A 19,702-nucleotide genomic window follows, 5' to 3' on the forward strand; every position below is an offset into this window, starting at 1 on the left:
TTTCAGTACTTAACAACTCGTAAGTCTTAATACCTGAAAGACAATTAAGTAGATACATATGCATAAAACATAAATATGAAAAGAGAAGGAACATCGTACCTTTTGTATCAGGGTTTAGTAATTAGTTGAAAGATTTAATATTAGAAATGCATTGGAAAAGGTATGTAATTTTTCACGTAAAATCTGAATTAAACGATCGGCTTCGTGAAATACTTATTAGGAGAGAATAATTTTCAAGAAATTTTGAAATTTCTCGAAGTCATCTTTAAAGCAGAATAAAAATAACTTATTTCTGATAGAAATCTGAAAATACCGTGACAGTGGCATGTTATCCTATAGGAAAAAAAAGACAATTGCTTGGGGACCCCACTAACAGAGGGCCTCAAACTAGTCTTTTATGAGAATATTCGACACTGTACACGGGGCTCCCTAATTCAAATTCGCCTGTGCCCCACGAAGTTATAACGCGCCACTGAACCTTGAAAAGTGTATTCAATTAAATTGACATTTCTCTTGAATCACAGAAGATATTCATGTTTTACCTTTTCCATATTCGAAATACAAATATCACAATATGGAAATAATCGGTTTTTTTAACCCGAATAAATAGTCAAAATTAAAAATATTTACCGTTACGATGACAGATTTAACTAACCTTTAAATCAGTTATCCGTCCATCATTTAAAAATAAGTGAATTATTGGCATAGATGTACATACCTTTTTATTGACAACTAAATAAAATATAAGTCTCTATTTTGTTGCATATATTGATTTTTAAATTCTGTTTCTTTTCAGTAGTAATCAGATACAATTTTTCCTCATTAATCCCATAGATTACATCATTTAAGTATATATATTTACGATCATCAATCAAAGCCGATATAATTCATTCTTATGTTAGATGTATCTCATAAAATTCTAAGTAAAAATAGAGTTAATCAACGATCGCGACTATAAAAGTTAAGATTAAATCTTAAAAAATAGAAAATATTTATAAGAAAATCTTCAAAATGAATTTATTGAAACCTCCTTTACAACTGAAGTAAAGAATGCGTTATTCTAACCATAGAGTAACGATATTTTTAAGGCACTCCAAAATATACTTCAGAGGACCCTTAAGGCCTAATATTTAAGGCCCTATAAAACGTCATTAGGACTTAGAAATGCCAGGATTCCTATCGCAAACTCTTCTTCTTCCGTTACGTCAGTGACCCTAAATATCTGAAAGACTCCGTCAACTTTTCCATCTGATGTATTGTTTTAATTTTATCCAAGATAAATTAATTGTATTATTTTATAATATTTACTGTATTGAAATTAATACAGTAAAACCTGTCCAAGACGGAAACCTGCTAAACCGGAACTGCTTGTGATTCCGGCTTACACGGGTTTCGTTGTATATTTCCTTGTTAAACCACAGTTGGCTTTGTTACATTTTTCAATGGTGTTTTTACTATAACATGAAAAGCTTAAACAATTTAGAATAACTTAAATTATACTTAGCAAAAAAATATTTCAGGTTTTGCTGATTGATATGTTAATTTTAATTATAATTAAATAGGACTGTTTAAAATTTGAAAACATTCCCAATAGTTAACTGTAAATTTTAACCATTAGACACTTTAAAATCTTATGATTGGTTGAATTTTATAAGTAATGTGTTTCATCAATTGTAAATTAAATCATATCACGGATTTAAATGATTATTTATCGTTCTCATTTAAAAAAAATAAGCCATTATATATTAAATGCAACAGTAAACTATGCAGATCGTGCATTTTTGCTCTTTACAGTTTATTATACGGATATAGATACTGTAAAAACCTGTCCAAAACGGAACCTGAATAGAACGAAAACCTGCCTAAACGGAAAAAATTCTGCGATTAAACACCAGAAAAAATATTCGGTACTGTACCTTGCGATTCCGGCTTACACAGGTTTTACTGTATTTACTTTTTAAACCGTTTTGAAATCAATTACAGTCCATTACTCGTATACGTTTAGATTGAAAGTAGCCTATTTATTAGCCAGACGGGTTAAATAACTCCTCTAGCATCTTCGATATAAACTGCAAAGTTTCATTACACCGTATTTAATTAGAATATAAAATTTGAATCCACTTGGGCTTCTCATTAGATCGTTATTGATCTGCGGTCGTACAGACAATCGGACGAATCTCGAACACTAACTGTTTTCAATTGGTTATATCAACGTCCTATTTTTTGACCTTCATACAAACTTATTGTCTGTTATAGGCAAATGGATTGAACCCCTGCCACGATATTTTATAACCCAAACGTTAAACGATAATAAATATTCTTCCTTTGAAAACTTGTATAATATTTTAAAAAATTATTAAACAGTTTGAGGCTGATAAAACGACAAAACGGTTGGTAATTTTTATGTTCTAATGCTTAATTACAGTAAAAAAAAAATCACGATTTAACGAGGGAGTGTCCGTTAAATCCAGGTTTTACTGTATAAACATTGTCATTACGCATAGCCTATGTAAATTATATACAGTAAAACCTGTGTAAAGCGGAATCTCGAGCTACCGAATATTTTTCCGTCTTGAACAGGTTTTACTGTATTAAATGTAGAAGTAAGTGTTTGTTCTTTTCGGTGTTCACGGCTATTAATGCCCACATGTACAGTACAGTAACTATAAAAACGGACTCTTACTTAAGACGAATAACTTTTGTGTTATTTTATAAATTTTAACTTGTTAATTAGTTATCGATTTCTTTTCTTCTGCATTTAACCTGCTTCACAAATTTCGGGTTAATAATTGATTTTATTGTTTTGCATATACCATAGAGTTGTAATCCAATGAGCGGCTTTCAAGGATAATCGTTTTGATTAATATTAATAGAACAAAAAAGCCAATCGAAGATTAATTTCGAAAATTATGAGGCTCTTTCCACAAGAAATAATAATAATAATAATTTCTCCATTATATAAAATAACAAGCGAATGCAACTAGAATCTACGAATTCGAATGGTTACTAAATGACTATATTGGAATGTAAATGAATGGATGCTGTTGCAACTTTAAAAATAACTATTGTTTCCATTAGAGAAGACATTATTTAATAAGAATAAAAACGGAAATTTGTTTTGCTACTTTGAATTTCCATCTTGCATGAAGTTTTCCACTGTATGGAAATTAATTCAAACAATCGTAACAAAGTAAAAATGCCATTCAAATACGTTGTGTATTGTGTAGACTATAAGAACATTAACCTAGCTAACGATTTATATATAGAATTTACAGTCAATATTAAAAGAAAAACCAACAACAAAATCATTATAAAGAGCAATGTTACCGATCGCGTATATTTCTAGTAAAGTCAGGCTAAAGACCCTAAGGTAGGAGGCACGAATCTGACCTCCATTTTATTTGCTACTAGCGTTTTACTTTAGAAAATGATCATCTTTTGTATCGTAAAATATAAATTTATATCACTTAAACACGAATTTGAACGTATAACTTTTGATTAGTTTTAAATAATCTAAGAAATCTTATCAATCTCCCTGTGTTAAACACGACGATGCCGATTTGTATACATTACATCAGTTTAACGTACACGAAATCTACAATGGAAATCTTAATACATTAAAATAATCATGGTCATGCTGCAGAACGAAATTTAAGATGTTAGCATAGAATTTGCCACGTTAAAGATGTTTAAATATTTAAGATAAAAAAACGTTTTCGGGAAAGAAAACTCGAGAATATATTTTGTATCGTTATCAAATCAAAAAAATAAAAGAAATAAAGCAAACACAACCAGTTATATTTTCCAAAGCGGGCAGGATGCATCACGAAAGTGCTACCAATCAATAAAAAAATCCAGAATTTTCCAAAGTTGTTTTTAAACCCGTTATAACAACTAAATCAAAACATTCGAATCACAATAGGTTTCCCCCATGTTTTGCTAGCCTATAAAGTGCGACTAACGTGCGAATTTCCCGATAGAAAATAAATGTAAATTTGTGAATTAAGTTTTACTCCGAAAAATTCTTTTTATATTAACGAGTGGAGAAAAAATACAATTAATAAATCGGTCTATTTATAGGGAATTAGTGCACAAAAATGAAGACTAAACCTTTGTATCCGTGCAAGATGGTACTATAACGCATTGGCGCGTTATCCTACGGGCTTATACCAAAATAAACTTGTATAAACTCATTACTGTAGTGAGAATATCGAAATTTAAATTTATCGTCACCACGGGGTCAGAGGTCGCGTCAAAAAATAAATAAAAACGAACGAGGATACCCCGAAGAAAAGTCGACACCGTACGCGGGGCCCACTTATTCGAATCTGCTTGGGCCCCGTGAAGCTATAACGCGCCACCGTTAAAACAGAGACGTTCGTTATATTATCCTTCCGATGGAGTAAGAATTTTTTCTTCGTGAAATATAACGAGAAATTAGAAATTCTCTAGAAGATTTGAGCAAAGCACTTTGTGCGTCTTAACCCGGTTTTATCTTATCGACGTGGGCACAGTTTGCAGGGTTTTAAATCTTGGTCGTTCGCAGCTTTGGTCCGAAGTTTGGCTTTCTACGTTACGAAAAGAAGGAAGAGATGCCGGACAGGCTATTGTTTTGTTTGTTTTTCTTCTTTGCGTGTGGTGGAGCGAGTTTTAGAACCGAGCAATACGTATGTTCCTAATTATGACTCTAAACATCTGCTTTTGAGATTTAACATTGTCACTTGGTCTACGTATTTTTAGTGACGTCTAACTAGGAGAGCTGTTTTACTCTCGCGTGTGAGTATTTTATCGTGAGATTTCGGGCCAAATTTACAACACTAAGCAGTAAGAAACCGAGAGGGGGGTCGCCTAGTTTCAGTTTAGACCACGTGAGATCGAGATTTATTGTATTTTCTTTATCGCCGGTTTTATAATATAAATAAAATATCATTATTTTAATACGAATACTAATTAATTTTTTTAAGGAAGAGATTGGACGGGGGGGAAGCTGCAGAAGTTCCGCGTATCTTTATAGATTCCGTACCTATTTTCGGAGTACTCCAGATTTAACATTTTGTATCACGATTTGTATATTTCTGAAGGATCAATACGGTTATGCTAGCCCAACCATTTTATTAAATAAAATCGACTGAATTGATTTTGATGAAAATCAACTTATAGACGCTTCCTGAGATTATAATAAAGAAACGATACGTTTTTATTCAAAGCAATCTGAAAATTCCGACTTATTCAATCGAGAAAAAGTAGCATTCCCTACACATAAATACTGCATTAAAAAAAGAAGAAGAAGCGTGGACTATATATAAATGCGACATATTATAAATATAAACATCTATCGAACCGACCTTTTTTTTAGATTAGAATATTCAGTTTTTTTGGGGGGGTGCGAATCTTATTTTATGTTAAATTTTAAAATTGGTTAGGGTGTCGAATTTTACGTCTCCGGCATCGCATTTAATACTACAACTAGCTACCAGATGGAATCACGGGAATGACGCAAAAAAAAGAAAATAAAAAAATAATATAAATTATTTCGTACTGTATATCGTAATTAATACGGCGCAAAATAGTTAATGAATTTTTTATAAAAAAAATTTAAATAAATAAAAAATCGCTTATTAAAAAGATTTCATTGATTGGCTTCGATAATGAATCGAAACGGGCATCGTCCGCCATTGCCGAGCGGAAGAAAAAAACTTAACGGTTCTCCTTCGTAATAAAGTATTAATTACCCATCGAATGTTATAAATGCGCCATTTTTAAATTCTACGTAATCGTAAATATATTTTCGATGAATAATTCAATAAATCTAACGGTAGTACGAAGCGTATTCGTTTTAGTAATCGCGTTGTTGCATGGGTTTTGGTTTTGCTGTTGTTGCAATTGCACGCATTTGTTTAAATTCGAATGATATTAACCAAGCGGATCCTCCTCCTCCTCTTTGAATCCTAACTTTAACTAGAGCTTAAATTGATCATTCGGCGTTCTGCAGATTGTTTTTTGTTTGGAAGATACCCGAAATATTTGCATAAATGTACGGTACAACAAAAAACAATTCGAGCGTCTCCTTCCGTAAAGGTGCGTAGAAACGAAATTCCCCTTTTGCAACTTATTTAATTTGGAAACGGACGAGGAAAGCGGAGATTCTTAAAGATGCATTGCTAATCCTGTCATCAAGCGTGTCATCCTGCGGTGGAAGTGGCAGTGTACCGTCTGGAGCGAGTCGGAGGTCGAGTGTTGCACTTTCTCCGTCCTTGTGGACAGCTGCAAAGATGCACAGTCGTCTACGAAAACGTTACGATTTCCGCCAGATGCGAATCCCAGTTGCGACACGAAGAAGACGAGATGAAGGGCGCCACTGACACCATGGTTGCAGACGGCAGGTGTGTGGCCAAGGCCGATCCGACGGAGCAGCTGCTCTAACATCGCTCATCGTCGTCGTGCCAACTAGTTGAAATTTGTCGCTATACAATCGCTTAAGGAACCTGTACAAACTACCCCCTTCCAATTTCCCGCTAATCGATCCGCGCCACCGACTTTCCTTTTCCCTCTACACCAGAAGCAAATCCCTTTATTACGAAGGTCGCGCTGTACTGTATCTATTATTATTATTATTATTATTATTATTTATCGTGGTTTCGAGCGGTGCAGTTTTAATTTCGGTCCAAAATTCTGCTGCGGATTAATACCACGGTGCAAAAATTTCGTCTAATCCTTTGAAAAATCGATATCTTTAGTTAACTTTTGTATTTTTATTTTCTTAAAATAACAATTGTTAGTTGATATCTTCTCGCTAACTCGCGGAGATTAGACAGAATTTTAAAAGGAAGGAAATAACGATAAGAAAAAATCAAAATAGATAAGGCTAGGCAAAAAGAATGTTATTCTTTGTTATTTAAATAATATGGCTTCCAAGAGATGATTTTCTCGGACCAATATTACGATTCTGCGCTTAAAATTAACGGTTATTCGCGCTTCTTTCTCTTAAAAATTCCTCGACTGTTGATGGTGCAAAATATAACTGGCGTGAAGAATAACCAGCTAAATTTAATGCAAAACAAAATGCATCGAAAATATTCCAATTACTTCAAGATTTAAATAAAGCAACACTTTTTTTTACAACTACAATTTTCCATGCTGAATACGAAGATAACGAAGTAGATGGAACAATGCTTCGCATTGCTATATTTTGCTAATTATATAACTTATGAAATGCGAAATAAATACGATTATACCATTAACGAACATCATCTTTTTCGCCTTTTTTTTAAATAAATATATTTCCTCAATCACACATTCTGACTTCTGCATTCGCATTATCAACTTAACTGGGAGTAAGCATCCATATTAAGTCCAAATTGAAGGAAACCGAAATCGGTGCAGTATTTTACGTCATAATAATTATAAAATGGCTAATAAAAGTCTTTGATTCGAACAAAACTACGTCTTTATAAGAACAATAAAGATGTTAAACTTCTTAAATAACACGAGAATAATTCCTAAACCCTTCCAAAAAAAGAAATCTTCCAAGAAAAATATAGCAACGTTTCTAAGAAATCGTAAAGGAGTCGCGTATTCTTTTAAATCTTGCTGACTTTTTCTTCCGAAAATTATATATATTAAGAAATGATTTTCATAATAAAAAATCATTTTCAGAGAAAGGAACACAGATAAAGGAAGAAGCTTCGTAAGGATACACGCGTATTAAAAAATGAATACGTCGTTTTCACCAGGATGTATTTCTTTTTTCTATTAAAGATTATCTCGGGAATTGACAAATTTCTCCCTTCAATTTGAAATAAAATAATGCAGATGTAAAAATCTCGAAGATTTCTTTATAATTATTAACAGGAAAAAAAATACCTGTGTCTTTATATCAAAATATACGCATCTTCAAACAATGTAGAGTTATACAAGCTTCGAGAATTGGAGATAGCATTGATTTTAAAGACGTAGTACATGGTATATCGTTATTTTTACTTCATAACGACCTCGATATTGAAAATTGCACATATTTTCTAACAAAATTTCGATAATATAATCTACCAGAAAAATTAGGATAATAGGTAGGATGTCGAACAATCTTCCATGCATCAAAACCAGAGAGGTAAGTAATATTTGTCTAAACTAATTTTTTAAAAAAATGAGTCGTTTCGAAGAATTTATTTAAGTAACTTTTTACATTTTCCAATTATTACTGCACATATTAAGAGTATACTTAATGGTTAATGTTACCCTTGGTGCCAAGATGGCGACTCGTCTCTGATTCTAGCAAGGAAACAGTGGGACGCACGTTCTAACCTAACCTATTCTAATAAATTACTATAATTATTAGCAACCAAATTATTAGAATAGGTTAGGTTAGAACGTGCGTCCCACTGTTTCCTTGCTGGAATCAGAGACGAGTCGCCATCTTGGCACCAAGGGTAACATTAACCTAATTGACTACGCTCTTTTAATTACGCGACGATTCTTTATACTTTTTAATGCTATAAAATAATATGATCTAACGTTTATTTGATCTTTTCTTCCCTTTCGTAAAGTGGAAATATTTAAATCAATTTTAGAAAATCTCGTATGTTGTAAGTAGGGTCGATTGAGAAAAGTTACTTACGTGTTTGTATTTTTAGTTTAAAACATCGTAACTCGAGGAAATGTTTAAATGTTTCGAACGTTTTGTAACGATTTTTATCGTCGGCCCCCCTTTTAAAACTCTTTAAATTAAATATATTTAAATAATTTGAAGATTTTTTAAAGTAATATTCTATCAAATTTGTCGTCTTTGTAGACAGTTGCTAATTTACATTTTGCTAAGCGTATTTTTACATGCGGAGCAATTACTCATCGGAGACAGAGAATATCATTAATATTTCATGTATACTTCTTTATTTTTATCGGTCAGATGAAATTATATTTAGTATTTTAACTTGTCCAGTTTCTCAGGTAACTCTCGAACGTTTACTTTAAGCAGGAGTTTTTCTTTCGTAATTTTACGGCATAGCTTTTCGAATGTTTTATAATTAAACACGTCTTTTTACTATAGGTCCTATATTTTAAAATTTTTGACATAAAATAACTTTTTTTTACGGATAGAAACTTCAGCATTAAGCCATTTACCATTGTTACTCAATAGATGAAACTAGAGATCGAGAAACGTTAACAATCGCCTGTGGAAATTTAAGTTACGAATGAAGCCGTAGTATTTCTGCATTGAGTAAGAATTATATCGAATATATATATGCTTACGTTTTTAATTTATTAAGAAAATAAGGTTGAAAATATTTACGATCCGTTGCAAAGCAGAAGAAGAATTAGCTTAGAGAGAGAGATGACACGCGTGACGGTGGTGCAAGAAGAGCAAATTGTCTGGGGCCCGCTTTAACAGCGAGGCCCAAAACCAATCTTTTATAAGAAACTATTTCCTCAAAAAAACAAAAAAAAATCCCCCGAAGAGAAATGTCCGAAGGCAACACTGTAGGTGAAACGTGAAACCCCTAGTTTAAACTCGCAAGGGCCCCACGAAGCCATAACGCGCCACTACGTGTGAGCATTTCCCCAAACAAGAGAATATTGCGCGTCACACAGAGCAATATCCAAACTTTAAAGTTAATTCGTTTAGTTCTCGCAATTCTGCCATAATTATATTTGATATTTCGACTTATGCAAAAGTGCGTTGTTCATTTCAAATGATGCTGAGAAAATTACGTTACGTTTTCGCTTCGCTGTTTTATAATATTTACTTAGTTGTATATTCTTACAATCCCTTTCCTCCGTTCTTGAATGGTTTTCATCCAATTTCCAAAGCAAAAGTTGTAATTCTATAGCTCTATAAGATGTTTTAAAACGATTTGTAATTTACCCTTATCACTTCTGGGTCTAATTAAACAGAATAAAATAAGTGCCGAAAATCTAATGTTGCCTTTGTTACTCTCTAATTATTAATATAAATTCAATTATACACTTTAAGATTTTACTTCAATAGTTTTTAAATGAAGATGAAATCAGAAGACATAATTAACTACAAACTAACAATAGAAAAAATAAGATAATATTGTAAATATAAATTGTCTTATTTTATGTATACGACAAGATGCATCGTATCTACATTATAGTAGTAAAAATAGACGGCTTATGCAATCTATGCAGGTAAAATTATGCCAATTTTCAGAGGAAATTCCTCTTGAAAATGAGTTTATGCTTTCTTTGTTACACGAAACATATCTTTAAGCTTCGAAGTATTGAACTTCAAACAATTATTTGAATATCATTAATCGAAAATCACCGATAGAAAAGATGAAAAACTCTCTATCGAATCTTTAATTACTCTTAAATGTTTAAACAATTGGGCTAATGTAACCCTTGGTGCCAAGATGGCGGCTCGTCTCTGATTCCAGCAAGGAAACAGTGGGACGCACGTTCTAACCTAGCCTAACCTATTCTAATAAATTACCATAATCATTAACAACCAAATTATTAGAATAGGTTAGGTTAGGTTAGGTTAGAACGTGCGTCCCACTGTTCCCTTGCTGGAATCAGAGACGAGCCGCCATCTTGGCACCAAGGGTTACATTAACCAAAGAGGGTCTTAGAAACAGGATTTTTTTTTCGGGTTTCGCGCCATTGCCGCATAAATTTTCGATTTCGGATTTATTACCTTATTAAAATATAAACTTATAATTGCATTAAATTTCTTCCTAAACAATCGTATAGTTTACCTGACCGGATTAATGATCGAGTGAATGCACACGTGAGCACTTTCAATGTCAACTGCAATGTCGTATGATGCTAGCGATAGGTTAACGAGGAAGAAATTTTTGCATTTATTACTTAACCCGACGATATTGTACGTATACGATAAATAAAAACAATAGAATTCGATACGATCCGATGAGAATTTTCATCCGTCTAATCTACAGCGGATCCGAATCGCAGAAGAAAAACGTATAAATTAGGCCTACGTCGCTCAATTTCGAGTATTATTAGAATGCGATAAAGATTTTCTTTTTTAAAATTACAGAAGTTTGCATTTATTATAACTTCGAAATTTATTTTTGATAGATTTTTACACACTCGTCGAGTCGACGTTAATTTGGAGCAAAATAGTCGCAAGGTCACGCTATTCGAATTAGGTTTCACTAATTTACTGCCAGGGTTTATGGATTCTGTATTTAAAACACATACATCCGCTTGTACAGAAATTAAAAAGATGATGATGATGGAAAAAAATAAATAAAAAAAAAGCTTCGAATAATCTGAATTCGACGCTTTAAATTATTGATTTTTCCGAATTCTTCGGTGCTCTATCCTTCCGCAGCAACTCGTCAAAGTGCGAAAGAATCGGTTAAATCTGCTTCAGTATAATTCCTAAACGGAATCGTTTAACTTTAAAATATATATATATATATATAACTTTTCCAACTATTAATACAACAATTTCATCGATTTAATAAAAGAATGTTTTATTAATTACTAAAAGATAAATATGGAGCGGTAACGAGTAACGTGCGAACGGATGGCTAACTTCAACTTAATAAGTTAGATCAAGAGGTTTTACTGATTTAATTATCCCCGAAAAAATAAGTTTGCTAAGCAAACACGCTACTGTTATTGGTTCATTCTTTTTTCCACTTTTTTTAAGACAGTTTTCCTCTTTCGTTTCGCATTATCTTTTAATTTATAAATCTTATTTAACTATTAATTTAATTGCGGTAACTTATTGCGGGTAACCAGCGGATGCGATACGATTTTCTTTGCAGAATGTCGCAGAGAATTAATTGCACAAATCGTGTGGCCACGAGAGAACAAGCGGATGTCGTATAAAATATTTCAGAAAATCGAAAAAAAATAAAAGAAACTAAATGGAATCGTTAATCAGAAGATGCAACTTGTTAAAACGGGATACGTTGAAAGTGTATATAAGAGCGCTGTAAATAGTTGTAATCCATTATATATTTTCGCTTCTTAAGTATAAATAACTGAAACACGTATGAAAAATATTGTAGTTTCGTAAACTTAACTCCTCTCGGCCTTTCCCAAATTATATATTATTCATCTGTGGGAATAATACGCTTTAGAAAACTTGTCTATTTAAAGATAGTATCACGGCCCATTGACTACAGAATGAAAGTGCGTAAGGTTGAGGCATGGTTTTCCAATATACACGTCGGATTAAGTTCGTTTCACCAAAAAGGGAAACTTTTTTAACTGCTATTCTTCCATCGAAGGCCATTAATGTCTCTTCTAAGATATGGCGTATCTGGTTTGCATGTTACTTATATATTCGGGAAAATACGGCTTATTTTTCTTACTGTTCTGTCGCTGTAAGTTACTTTCCTAGGAAAGGCTCTAGGTTACTTTTCATTATCCACTCTTTTAAAAACTTAACGAATCTTCTTGCAATAAATAAACCGATGAGAATATATTAAATCAATTAAAAAATAACCCCCATTTGGCGTGAAACGTCAAACATCCCGTCACCAGTGTATGAGACACTTACCTGCAGCGTGAAACAGCTGATAGATGAAAGTGCCGTTCGGGAAATAAACAAACTTTTATGCTACTATGAACAAATATTAAATATTGAAAGTAAATTTATTTATACTTAAGACTTATCAACCTCTCGAGCGAGTAATCAAACGATATCGATAATGAAAATATTTGGAATATTTTCACACAAGTTACGTTCCTACAACTATCGTAAACTTTTCTAAGTTAATAGAAACGAGGAAGAAGGATTTAACGACGAAAGTAGCGCTAAAACGTGGAAACTTTTAATTACAGTCGACTAGTTAAATAATATAATAATAACTATCGATGTATTAGATAGTAGAAGTAGAAAATAATGGAGTAGAAAATAATGGAGTAGAAAAGTTAAAATGTGGGTTAAAGAGTGGTGTAAGTACCCGTGCGTACACTCCCGAATGTGGAATTTACGAGCGTGGATGTATAATTTTGGGGGAATTGCAGTTTCGAATTAGGTTTGAGGTTACGCGGAGAAAAAGCGGGAGGAGGGGAGGGAGTTTCCGCTACCGGACGATTGGAGGAAGAAAGACGAGACGAGAGCGAAGTCGGAGGTCAATCGATAGCGTACGGAGACGGGCCGATGGGGCCAAGTGTTTACGAAGTGCAAAGTGACCGCGCGTGCACCGGTGGTAAAGCGACGGCCCCAATAACGGAACGTGCTCCGTAGCGGCACGGTGTCACGCGAGTGGACGGCACGCGAAGGGAAAGACTCACCTTTGCACCGTCTCGGGATTCCTTGCTGGTGGACGGCTGATCCAACGGATTGATTCCACGAGGATTGACCGAAGTGGACATGGCCAAAGTGGAGGATTCGACATCGGCTGAGCTAGGACTAACGTGAGGACTGGAAGGAGGAACGGCCACAATAGACGAGCTGCTCTCGCCTCGATAGTCGGCCAGCCTCTCGGCTGCCGTAGAACTGGAGGCGGCATCGCTGCTACGAGTCTTGGATGCCTTTCTCATGTTGGCACCCAATAGGACACTTGATATTTCCCGCGCTTCTGAAGACACACACGCCAACCTGTAGGCCTTAACCTCGTCGCAAGCGCGCGCCAGCGACGTCTATCGACAGCGGGCGTACGAGGTTATAGACAAACTTCGGCCGTACTCGTCGATACGCGCTAGGTCTACACATGTGCGGGACACCGGGAGCCGAACCAAAGCGAGGTTTCCACACTACACAACTTTGTTTGTTTGTTTAAAAGTGCGAGACGCAACGGCGCAACGGGATGCGTTTCGCCCGACGGCCGCGCCACACGTTTCCACGGCTGCGACCAACACTTATTATTGCACTTTGATAACTTTTCCTGCGTACACACTTCCCGACTGGTGCACTGCAACCGGCCGACACACAGGGCAACGATATTGGAAAATGCACCGGGAAAAAAATAAATAAAACTCTACTAAGAGCAGGTGCACGGGAAGGCCGTATCCTCACACAATACTCTGACTGAGGTTACGGTAACGAAACCGAGGCTTTGACACACTAAACGGGACATGGCTTTGGCTACGCAAAGCTGTAATGCACTGCACACACCGATGAATGCAGAAAATGAACGCATACATCCAAGGGATCGATGCTTTTGCACCAACACCACCAACACCGGATACGGCAACGATTCGGCCGATAAATGACCGGATTGCGGCTGGAACAATAACTCCTATTAGTAGCACAAACGTAGAACAGACAAGCAAGTAGCACACACTGATATACCAGTAACACTGTTACGGACGTCTGCGCAGTACGGTTGCGCCGTTTAAGCGGTCAACCCAGTCGAGCTCAGTTTGCCCGGGATCCGTGACGTCACTCCTGGGCTGGTGACGGCTTCGTCAAGGCCGACTTTAGATTCATTTAACTTGGCGCTGTGGCGGAAACCCTTTTCTACCATTCGCGTGCCGTTTTATCGGGATTAATCGCTAAAAAATCGATATTTCCATACACCTAAACCTCCCTCGGGTAAGTTTACTTTCTCGTTAGTTAAACGGAAGTAACGTACGCGGCCATTTTTTTTGTCGCAGCGTGGACGAAACGGATCGGTAGGTGGGCTCGGATACGTTAGTCCAATTCCTCCATTTGTTTATGTGGTAGTTGCGCCTTTCCAACCACGTGGTGTCGACGCCTGCGCCCTGCCATTTTCTTCTACCCACCACTTACAGCTAAGCATTTTCCCGCCAACCTCGTAACCTAGATTCCCGGGTAGAGCGGGGGTGGACGGGGAAGCAAGATTTTGATATTAAATTGAAAAGCTTCGATCGCCTGCCAGGCCACATTGTGGTGGGCCGGAAACGCGCTCTCTCTCTCTCTCTCCTACTACTTCGTCACGCCAGCCATCGTCTTATTGTTCCAAGCGACGAGTGGCACAAAAAGAAAATAAATTTTTTAAAAAATCACCGGGTGGGTTGCACGGATATTAATCCTTAGGTATATCTTCTTTTTGCACCGCGGATTTCCGCGCATTTCCAGGCCTGGAAAAGACCTTGACCCTAATTGTGCGACTCCACCCCCGCTAGTGACCGGTGAGACCCGGTTCTAGTATCTTTGCTAGCACAAATATATATATACGAGACGTCTGCAGATATCCGCAAAATATTCCTTTTATATACGTATAAGCGTGCAGCATTGCCTCTTGCATCTTTTTATTATTGCCTTAGCATTCGAGCTACCCGTTTTAGGAACGGGGGTATATATTTAACAGGTCGATGCTTGTCAATATTGTTGTTGGAAGAAGGTCCCGGAATTAAACTTGCAAAAATGCATCCGCTGCAAAATATTATATATTGTTTGCATGCTGCACCTTTCTGCATTCTTGTTTTGCTATAATATATTTAATTAATTTTATCCTCTTGTTTACAGTCGCAATGCGGTACGAGCGAAAATATAGTCGATTTTTTCCATTCCTTCTGACCGAGTTAAGCTCCTTTTTTCCAAAAAAAAAAAAAATAAATCTGCATAACGTGATACTAAAGCGCATTTATTGATGTTGCATACAAATTCTTAGCTGTTTTAATTATCTGCTAATCACCTAAATTGACTAAAGAGCAAATTTTTCCAATGCCAATTTATTGCATTATTTTGTTGGCATTATTCTCCATATATTTCTTCGTAACATTTTGCATAAAATGCACCGGTTCGTCTGGGTGCACTTGCACTACCATTTAACTTTGCGTAGTAAACCTATACTGCCATCTACTGTTGCGTCCGATTATTAATTATAATTTTCGCTCCCCCCCCATTTTTTTAACGCACACTCGAAAGCTTCCAGCCAAAAACTAAATAAATATTTGTGCAAAATCAATCGAATGCATTTCGGGAATTGGCATTAATGCCGAGATTACTTGGCTCCTTTTATTACGCGGAAATCGAACGCAAGTGTAGCATATAGACAAACGTAAGCACTGTCCGTAATTATAGCTGCATAAGATGCGCCGAATGATAATTAAAGAGTTAGTTAAGCAACTGTCGAATTCCCAATAATAAGCTAGTGGCGTAGGAGTTTCGATGACGTAAACGTTTATGTATTTCCTAACTCATTACCTTGAATACAATGTTGCGTTATGGAACCGCATTCCTATTGTATGCAATTTTTAAAACGCGCGGAAGATTAATTTGCTGCGCGTTACGCAACGCGACGATCCTCTCCGCGATAATGTCGCCAGGTTTAAGTGGAGACGGTTCAAAGAAATTGCCAAACAGCTGTGCACGTCACGTGATTCTTATGTATATAATCTTATCTGGACAATAATACCAGATAGGGATTGAATTATGACGTTTTGTGTGCCATCCCAGTGAAAGTTTCGTTTTTGTTTATAATTCTTATCCCGTCCTCCGATACGAAAGATAGAAGGTTAGAGAATATCGAGTGACTTATATGTTTACCCGTACCGTAAACAGAAATTGTTTATTATGTTTAATGTCGCAGCTGTCTACCAATCAATCATTAGTTCATCAATGAAAAAATAAGTCACGTGAAACGGTCATCTGTCATACCGTTAAGTAAAACAGACCGAAAGTTATATAATGCCAACTTGTCGTAAAGCTGCGAGCGCCATTTTGTACCAGTTTAAATCATCTGCGTTAAATTATGCTTGGATTTTTTTACATATTTATTGTAATATTTAGCTTCCTTCCTCCCTGTATTTTATATCAATTGCAACTAAAACGACTGCAATAAGTAATGTGTCTTGTCATCACCATCTCTGGGTGATTTCGCAGTCTGTTTTTGGTCTGCAGTAAATAAATTGACGATAAATAATTGCAAAATCCCGAATAATTTCTGGCACTTGCACATACTTGTGCAATAGATTGGATCTTCTCGAAATTCATTAGTAAACAAAGACGAATATGGACGTATTTTCGTTGTTATCGCATCATTTTTTAAAGCCGTTTCGTATGTTAAAAGTTTTCGAGCCGCTTCTTTATCATCTAGGAATCAAATATTCACAAAATATATTCACTTTTAATTAATATTATTCGCTTAAAACAAGGAAAATCCGCTAGATATATCTCTTGTAAGTGCGTTTATAAGCCTATATTTTTTCATATCCCTGCTTTGTAGGTTATAGAAAACTATGTGAATCGATGCGTTAACTTGTGTAGAAAATTAAATAAGTCAAAGTTAATTCTCACATAACTGGAAATCATCGTTGAAAACCGAAAACATAAAGGATCAAGGTCAGAGAAACCGAAAGGAAACAAATTTTAAGGAGCTATTTCGCATAGTGTTCGGTACATAACGTAGCCAACCGTTAGAATAATAAGTTAATAAATGGAGAAAATGTTGAAGTGCTATTTATCTAAATAGATAATCCGTTTATTAACTTAAAAAAGAGAGAGAGAGAGAGAGTCCTTTGTTATTATCGTTAACTTATATGACGACCGATGAGATAATTAGCAACAACATCATTGGTATAACTTAATTTGTTCTACATCTTCAAACTGATCTGTGTTAAATGTTGAATACTAACAACAGAATTCTCTTATTATCTAAACTTTGGGAAATAATATAAACAAGTGCATTATAATAATATGTATGTGGTGATAAATCTTATTTATGCTTTAATGTTTTCTTGCAGATTAAAATAGAGCCTACGTCTGAGATGCTTGGGAAAATGGTAGCTTATTTTATTTTTATATTTTAAAATAATTTATGTACATTAAGAGATTACATTTAATGAGATTATAATATAAATTTAATATTAAATGTAGTAAAAAATATGTTATTTAGAATTTTTTTTCAGTTTTTCAAGTTTTAGAGATAAAAATTTGCATTGTAATTGGTGGTACTAGAGAAAAAATTCAGTCAACAGGACCCGATTGTAGTCAATGGTTGCAAGAGTCGATGAGAATACAAAATAAAATAATGGGTAAAGTCAAAGTATTTAAATATCAATATGGTGCCAAATATTAAATAAATATTAAATATGTTAAAACTCTCATAGACACAACAGATATAATGGGATATAAAAAATGTTTTACTGTATACGTTGTAGCATTTTAAAACATTAAAAAAAAATTATTTAAAACATTTATTCGAATTATTCATCCTCCCGGTTCATTCTATTTTCATAAATAAATATTATAAAACCGTAGGAATTAAGTGTTTAATCGAGATTTTTCGAGAAAATTATCGGGGTCTTCGGAACACCAGTCAGATCGACCACGTGATCGAGGTAGATCCGGGTTGATTAAACTTGAAAATTTTCCAGCCATTACTTGTCAAACTTGATGTGTCTGCTACAGGAAGAAAGACAGTTTCAAATAAATTTACCTATCGTGACTATTAAAAGTTTACAAGTTCTGTTTTGACAAGTTCAGGAATTTCCGGGTTACGGAACTATCTTTAAGCGCTCGCAGGTAAAAAATCGTAAAAAGGAGCTTAAATCTTTAAAAAAAAAAAAGTGAAGAGAAGGCGATTTTAGTAACTATCCCGCACTAAATTACGTACGCAATGATATCATACGTGGGAATTTACGAAAGAACAATTACATTTCTCCCACGAAACGCTTAAAAAACAATTTATCATTATTCAAGTAGGCAACCGTTTTACGGGGCGATTAAAAAAGATCTGACATAATTCAACCAATTAAAATTAAGTGTTTGTAATTAATCAAAAGAGTCCGCAAAGTATCTTTTTAAGATCGTATAAGTGAACATTTCACATTCGGATGAAGTGGAACACTTAACATCTCTCAACAAATTACTTTACTGCATAGATATTATTTGGTATAATTATTATCTAAGCAGAAGTTTTATGTATTTTTTCTTGTTATTATTATTATTATTATTATTAAAGAGTTAAAAGCCTTTATTACGTGAGACGTTACATAACGTTTACGCGAAACTTATTGCATGCGAGAATCGATCGAACGTTCGTGAATATGGCGATGTTTTCGATGTATAAATTATGTCGAAGAAGTGACGAGAAAAATAAATTAATCTAATTAAATTTACTGTCGGGCATACCTAATTTCGTGATTTTTTACTCGATTCCGGGGTCAAGTGTCCCCTTTTACCCCCTGTGTGGGCGCCCATGTTAATGTTTTGCATATACTTAGATGCACAATACCAATCGTTAGAAACTTGGAAGCAATCGAGTCTTATCTTCTATCAGAAATGTGATTAATAAAGCATTAAAGGACATTGAAAGCGTAACAATAAAATATATTTGCTGATTACTTACCGGATTGAGTTATTTGAACTGTTTCCATGCACAACTTATTAATAAATTTTTTATTAGTATAAATTTATTTCGTTTTTTAACATTTAAATAAATTGCTTTAGTAGTTCTAATGCTGTTATTATTTATTATCTGAATTTAAAATTCTCCTTATTATATACAAAAGATATTCTTTCAACTGCTGAATTTTTTCCAAGTTTTGTTTCTTCTGAAAAAAAAACAAATAATGTGCATTTAGATTAATTGTGTACTTGCCTCTTTAATGCCCATATTTAATGCATTTATCACGCTGTTTTTTTTTTAAATTATAGCTGAATAAATATCAAAAATCAGTTAATTTTTCTACGTGTTTTCATGTTTCTAAAGTAAAAATCTGGGGGTTTATTCTGTATGTATGGATGTTAATGTGTGTGGGGGCACGATTTTGTTCACCCTCTTTGAAGCTTAATAACGCCCGTGCTTTCTGTCAAAATTTTCTGAAATTTTGCAGAGAAGTCTGTGCA

The 19,702-nt window shown here is 34.6% G+C and overlaps 1 protein-coding gene and 1 long non-coding RNA gene across 3 annotated transcripts in view; one reads left to right on the forward strand and one right to left on the reverse strand.

Moving 5' to 3' along the window:
• The window catches only part of LOC136975771 (leucine-rich repeat protein soc-2 homolog), a 138,244-nt gene extending 124,467 nt beyond the window's left edge, over nt 1-13,777 (reverse strand). The window contains exon 1 of one of the 2 annotated variants that reach the window (XM_067270873.1): nt 13,237-13,777. In XM_067270873.1, the coding sequence (XP_067126974.1) occupies nt 13,237-13,485 (249 nt within the window). In that variant the 5' untranslated portion in view covers nt 13,486-13,777. The remainder of the gene's footprint in view (nt 1-13,236) is intronic. The other variant, XM_067270874.1, reaches the window with a different exon arrangement.
• A 528-nt stretch (nt 13,778-14,305) lies between these two features.
• Nucleotides 14,306-18,047, forward strand: LOC136975784 (uncharacterized). Its single transcript, XR_010880829.1, has 3 exons — nt 14,306-14,479; nt 17,596-17,634; nt 17,761-18,047. It is a non-coding gene; the product is annotated as an uncharacterized lncRNA (long non-coding RNA).
• The last annotated feature ends 1,655 nt before the right edge of the window (nt 18,048-19,702 follow it).

Source organism: Centruroides vittatus, unplaced genomic scaffold, assembly GCF_030686945.1.
Source record: "Centruroides vittatus isolate TY-2023 unplaced genomic scaffold, ASM3068694v2 contig_388, whole genome shotgun sequence".
Classification (NCBI taxonomy): domain Eukaryota; kingdom Metazoa; phylum Arthropoda; class Arachnida; order Scorpiones; family Buthidae; genus Centruroides; species Centruroides vittatus.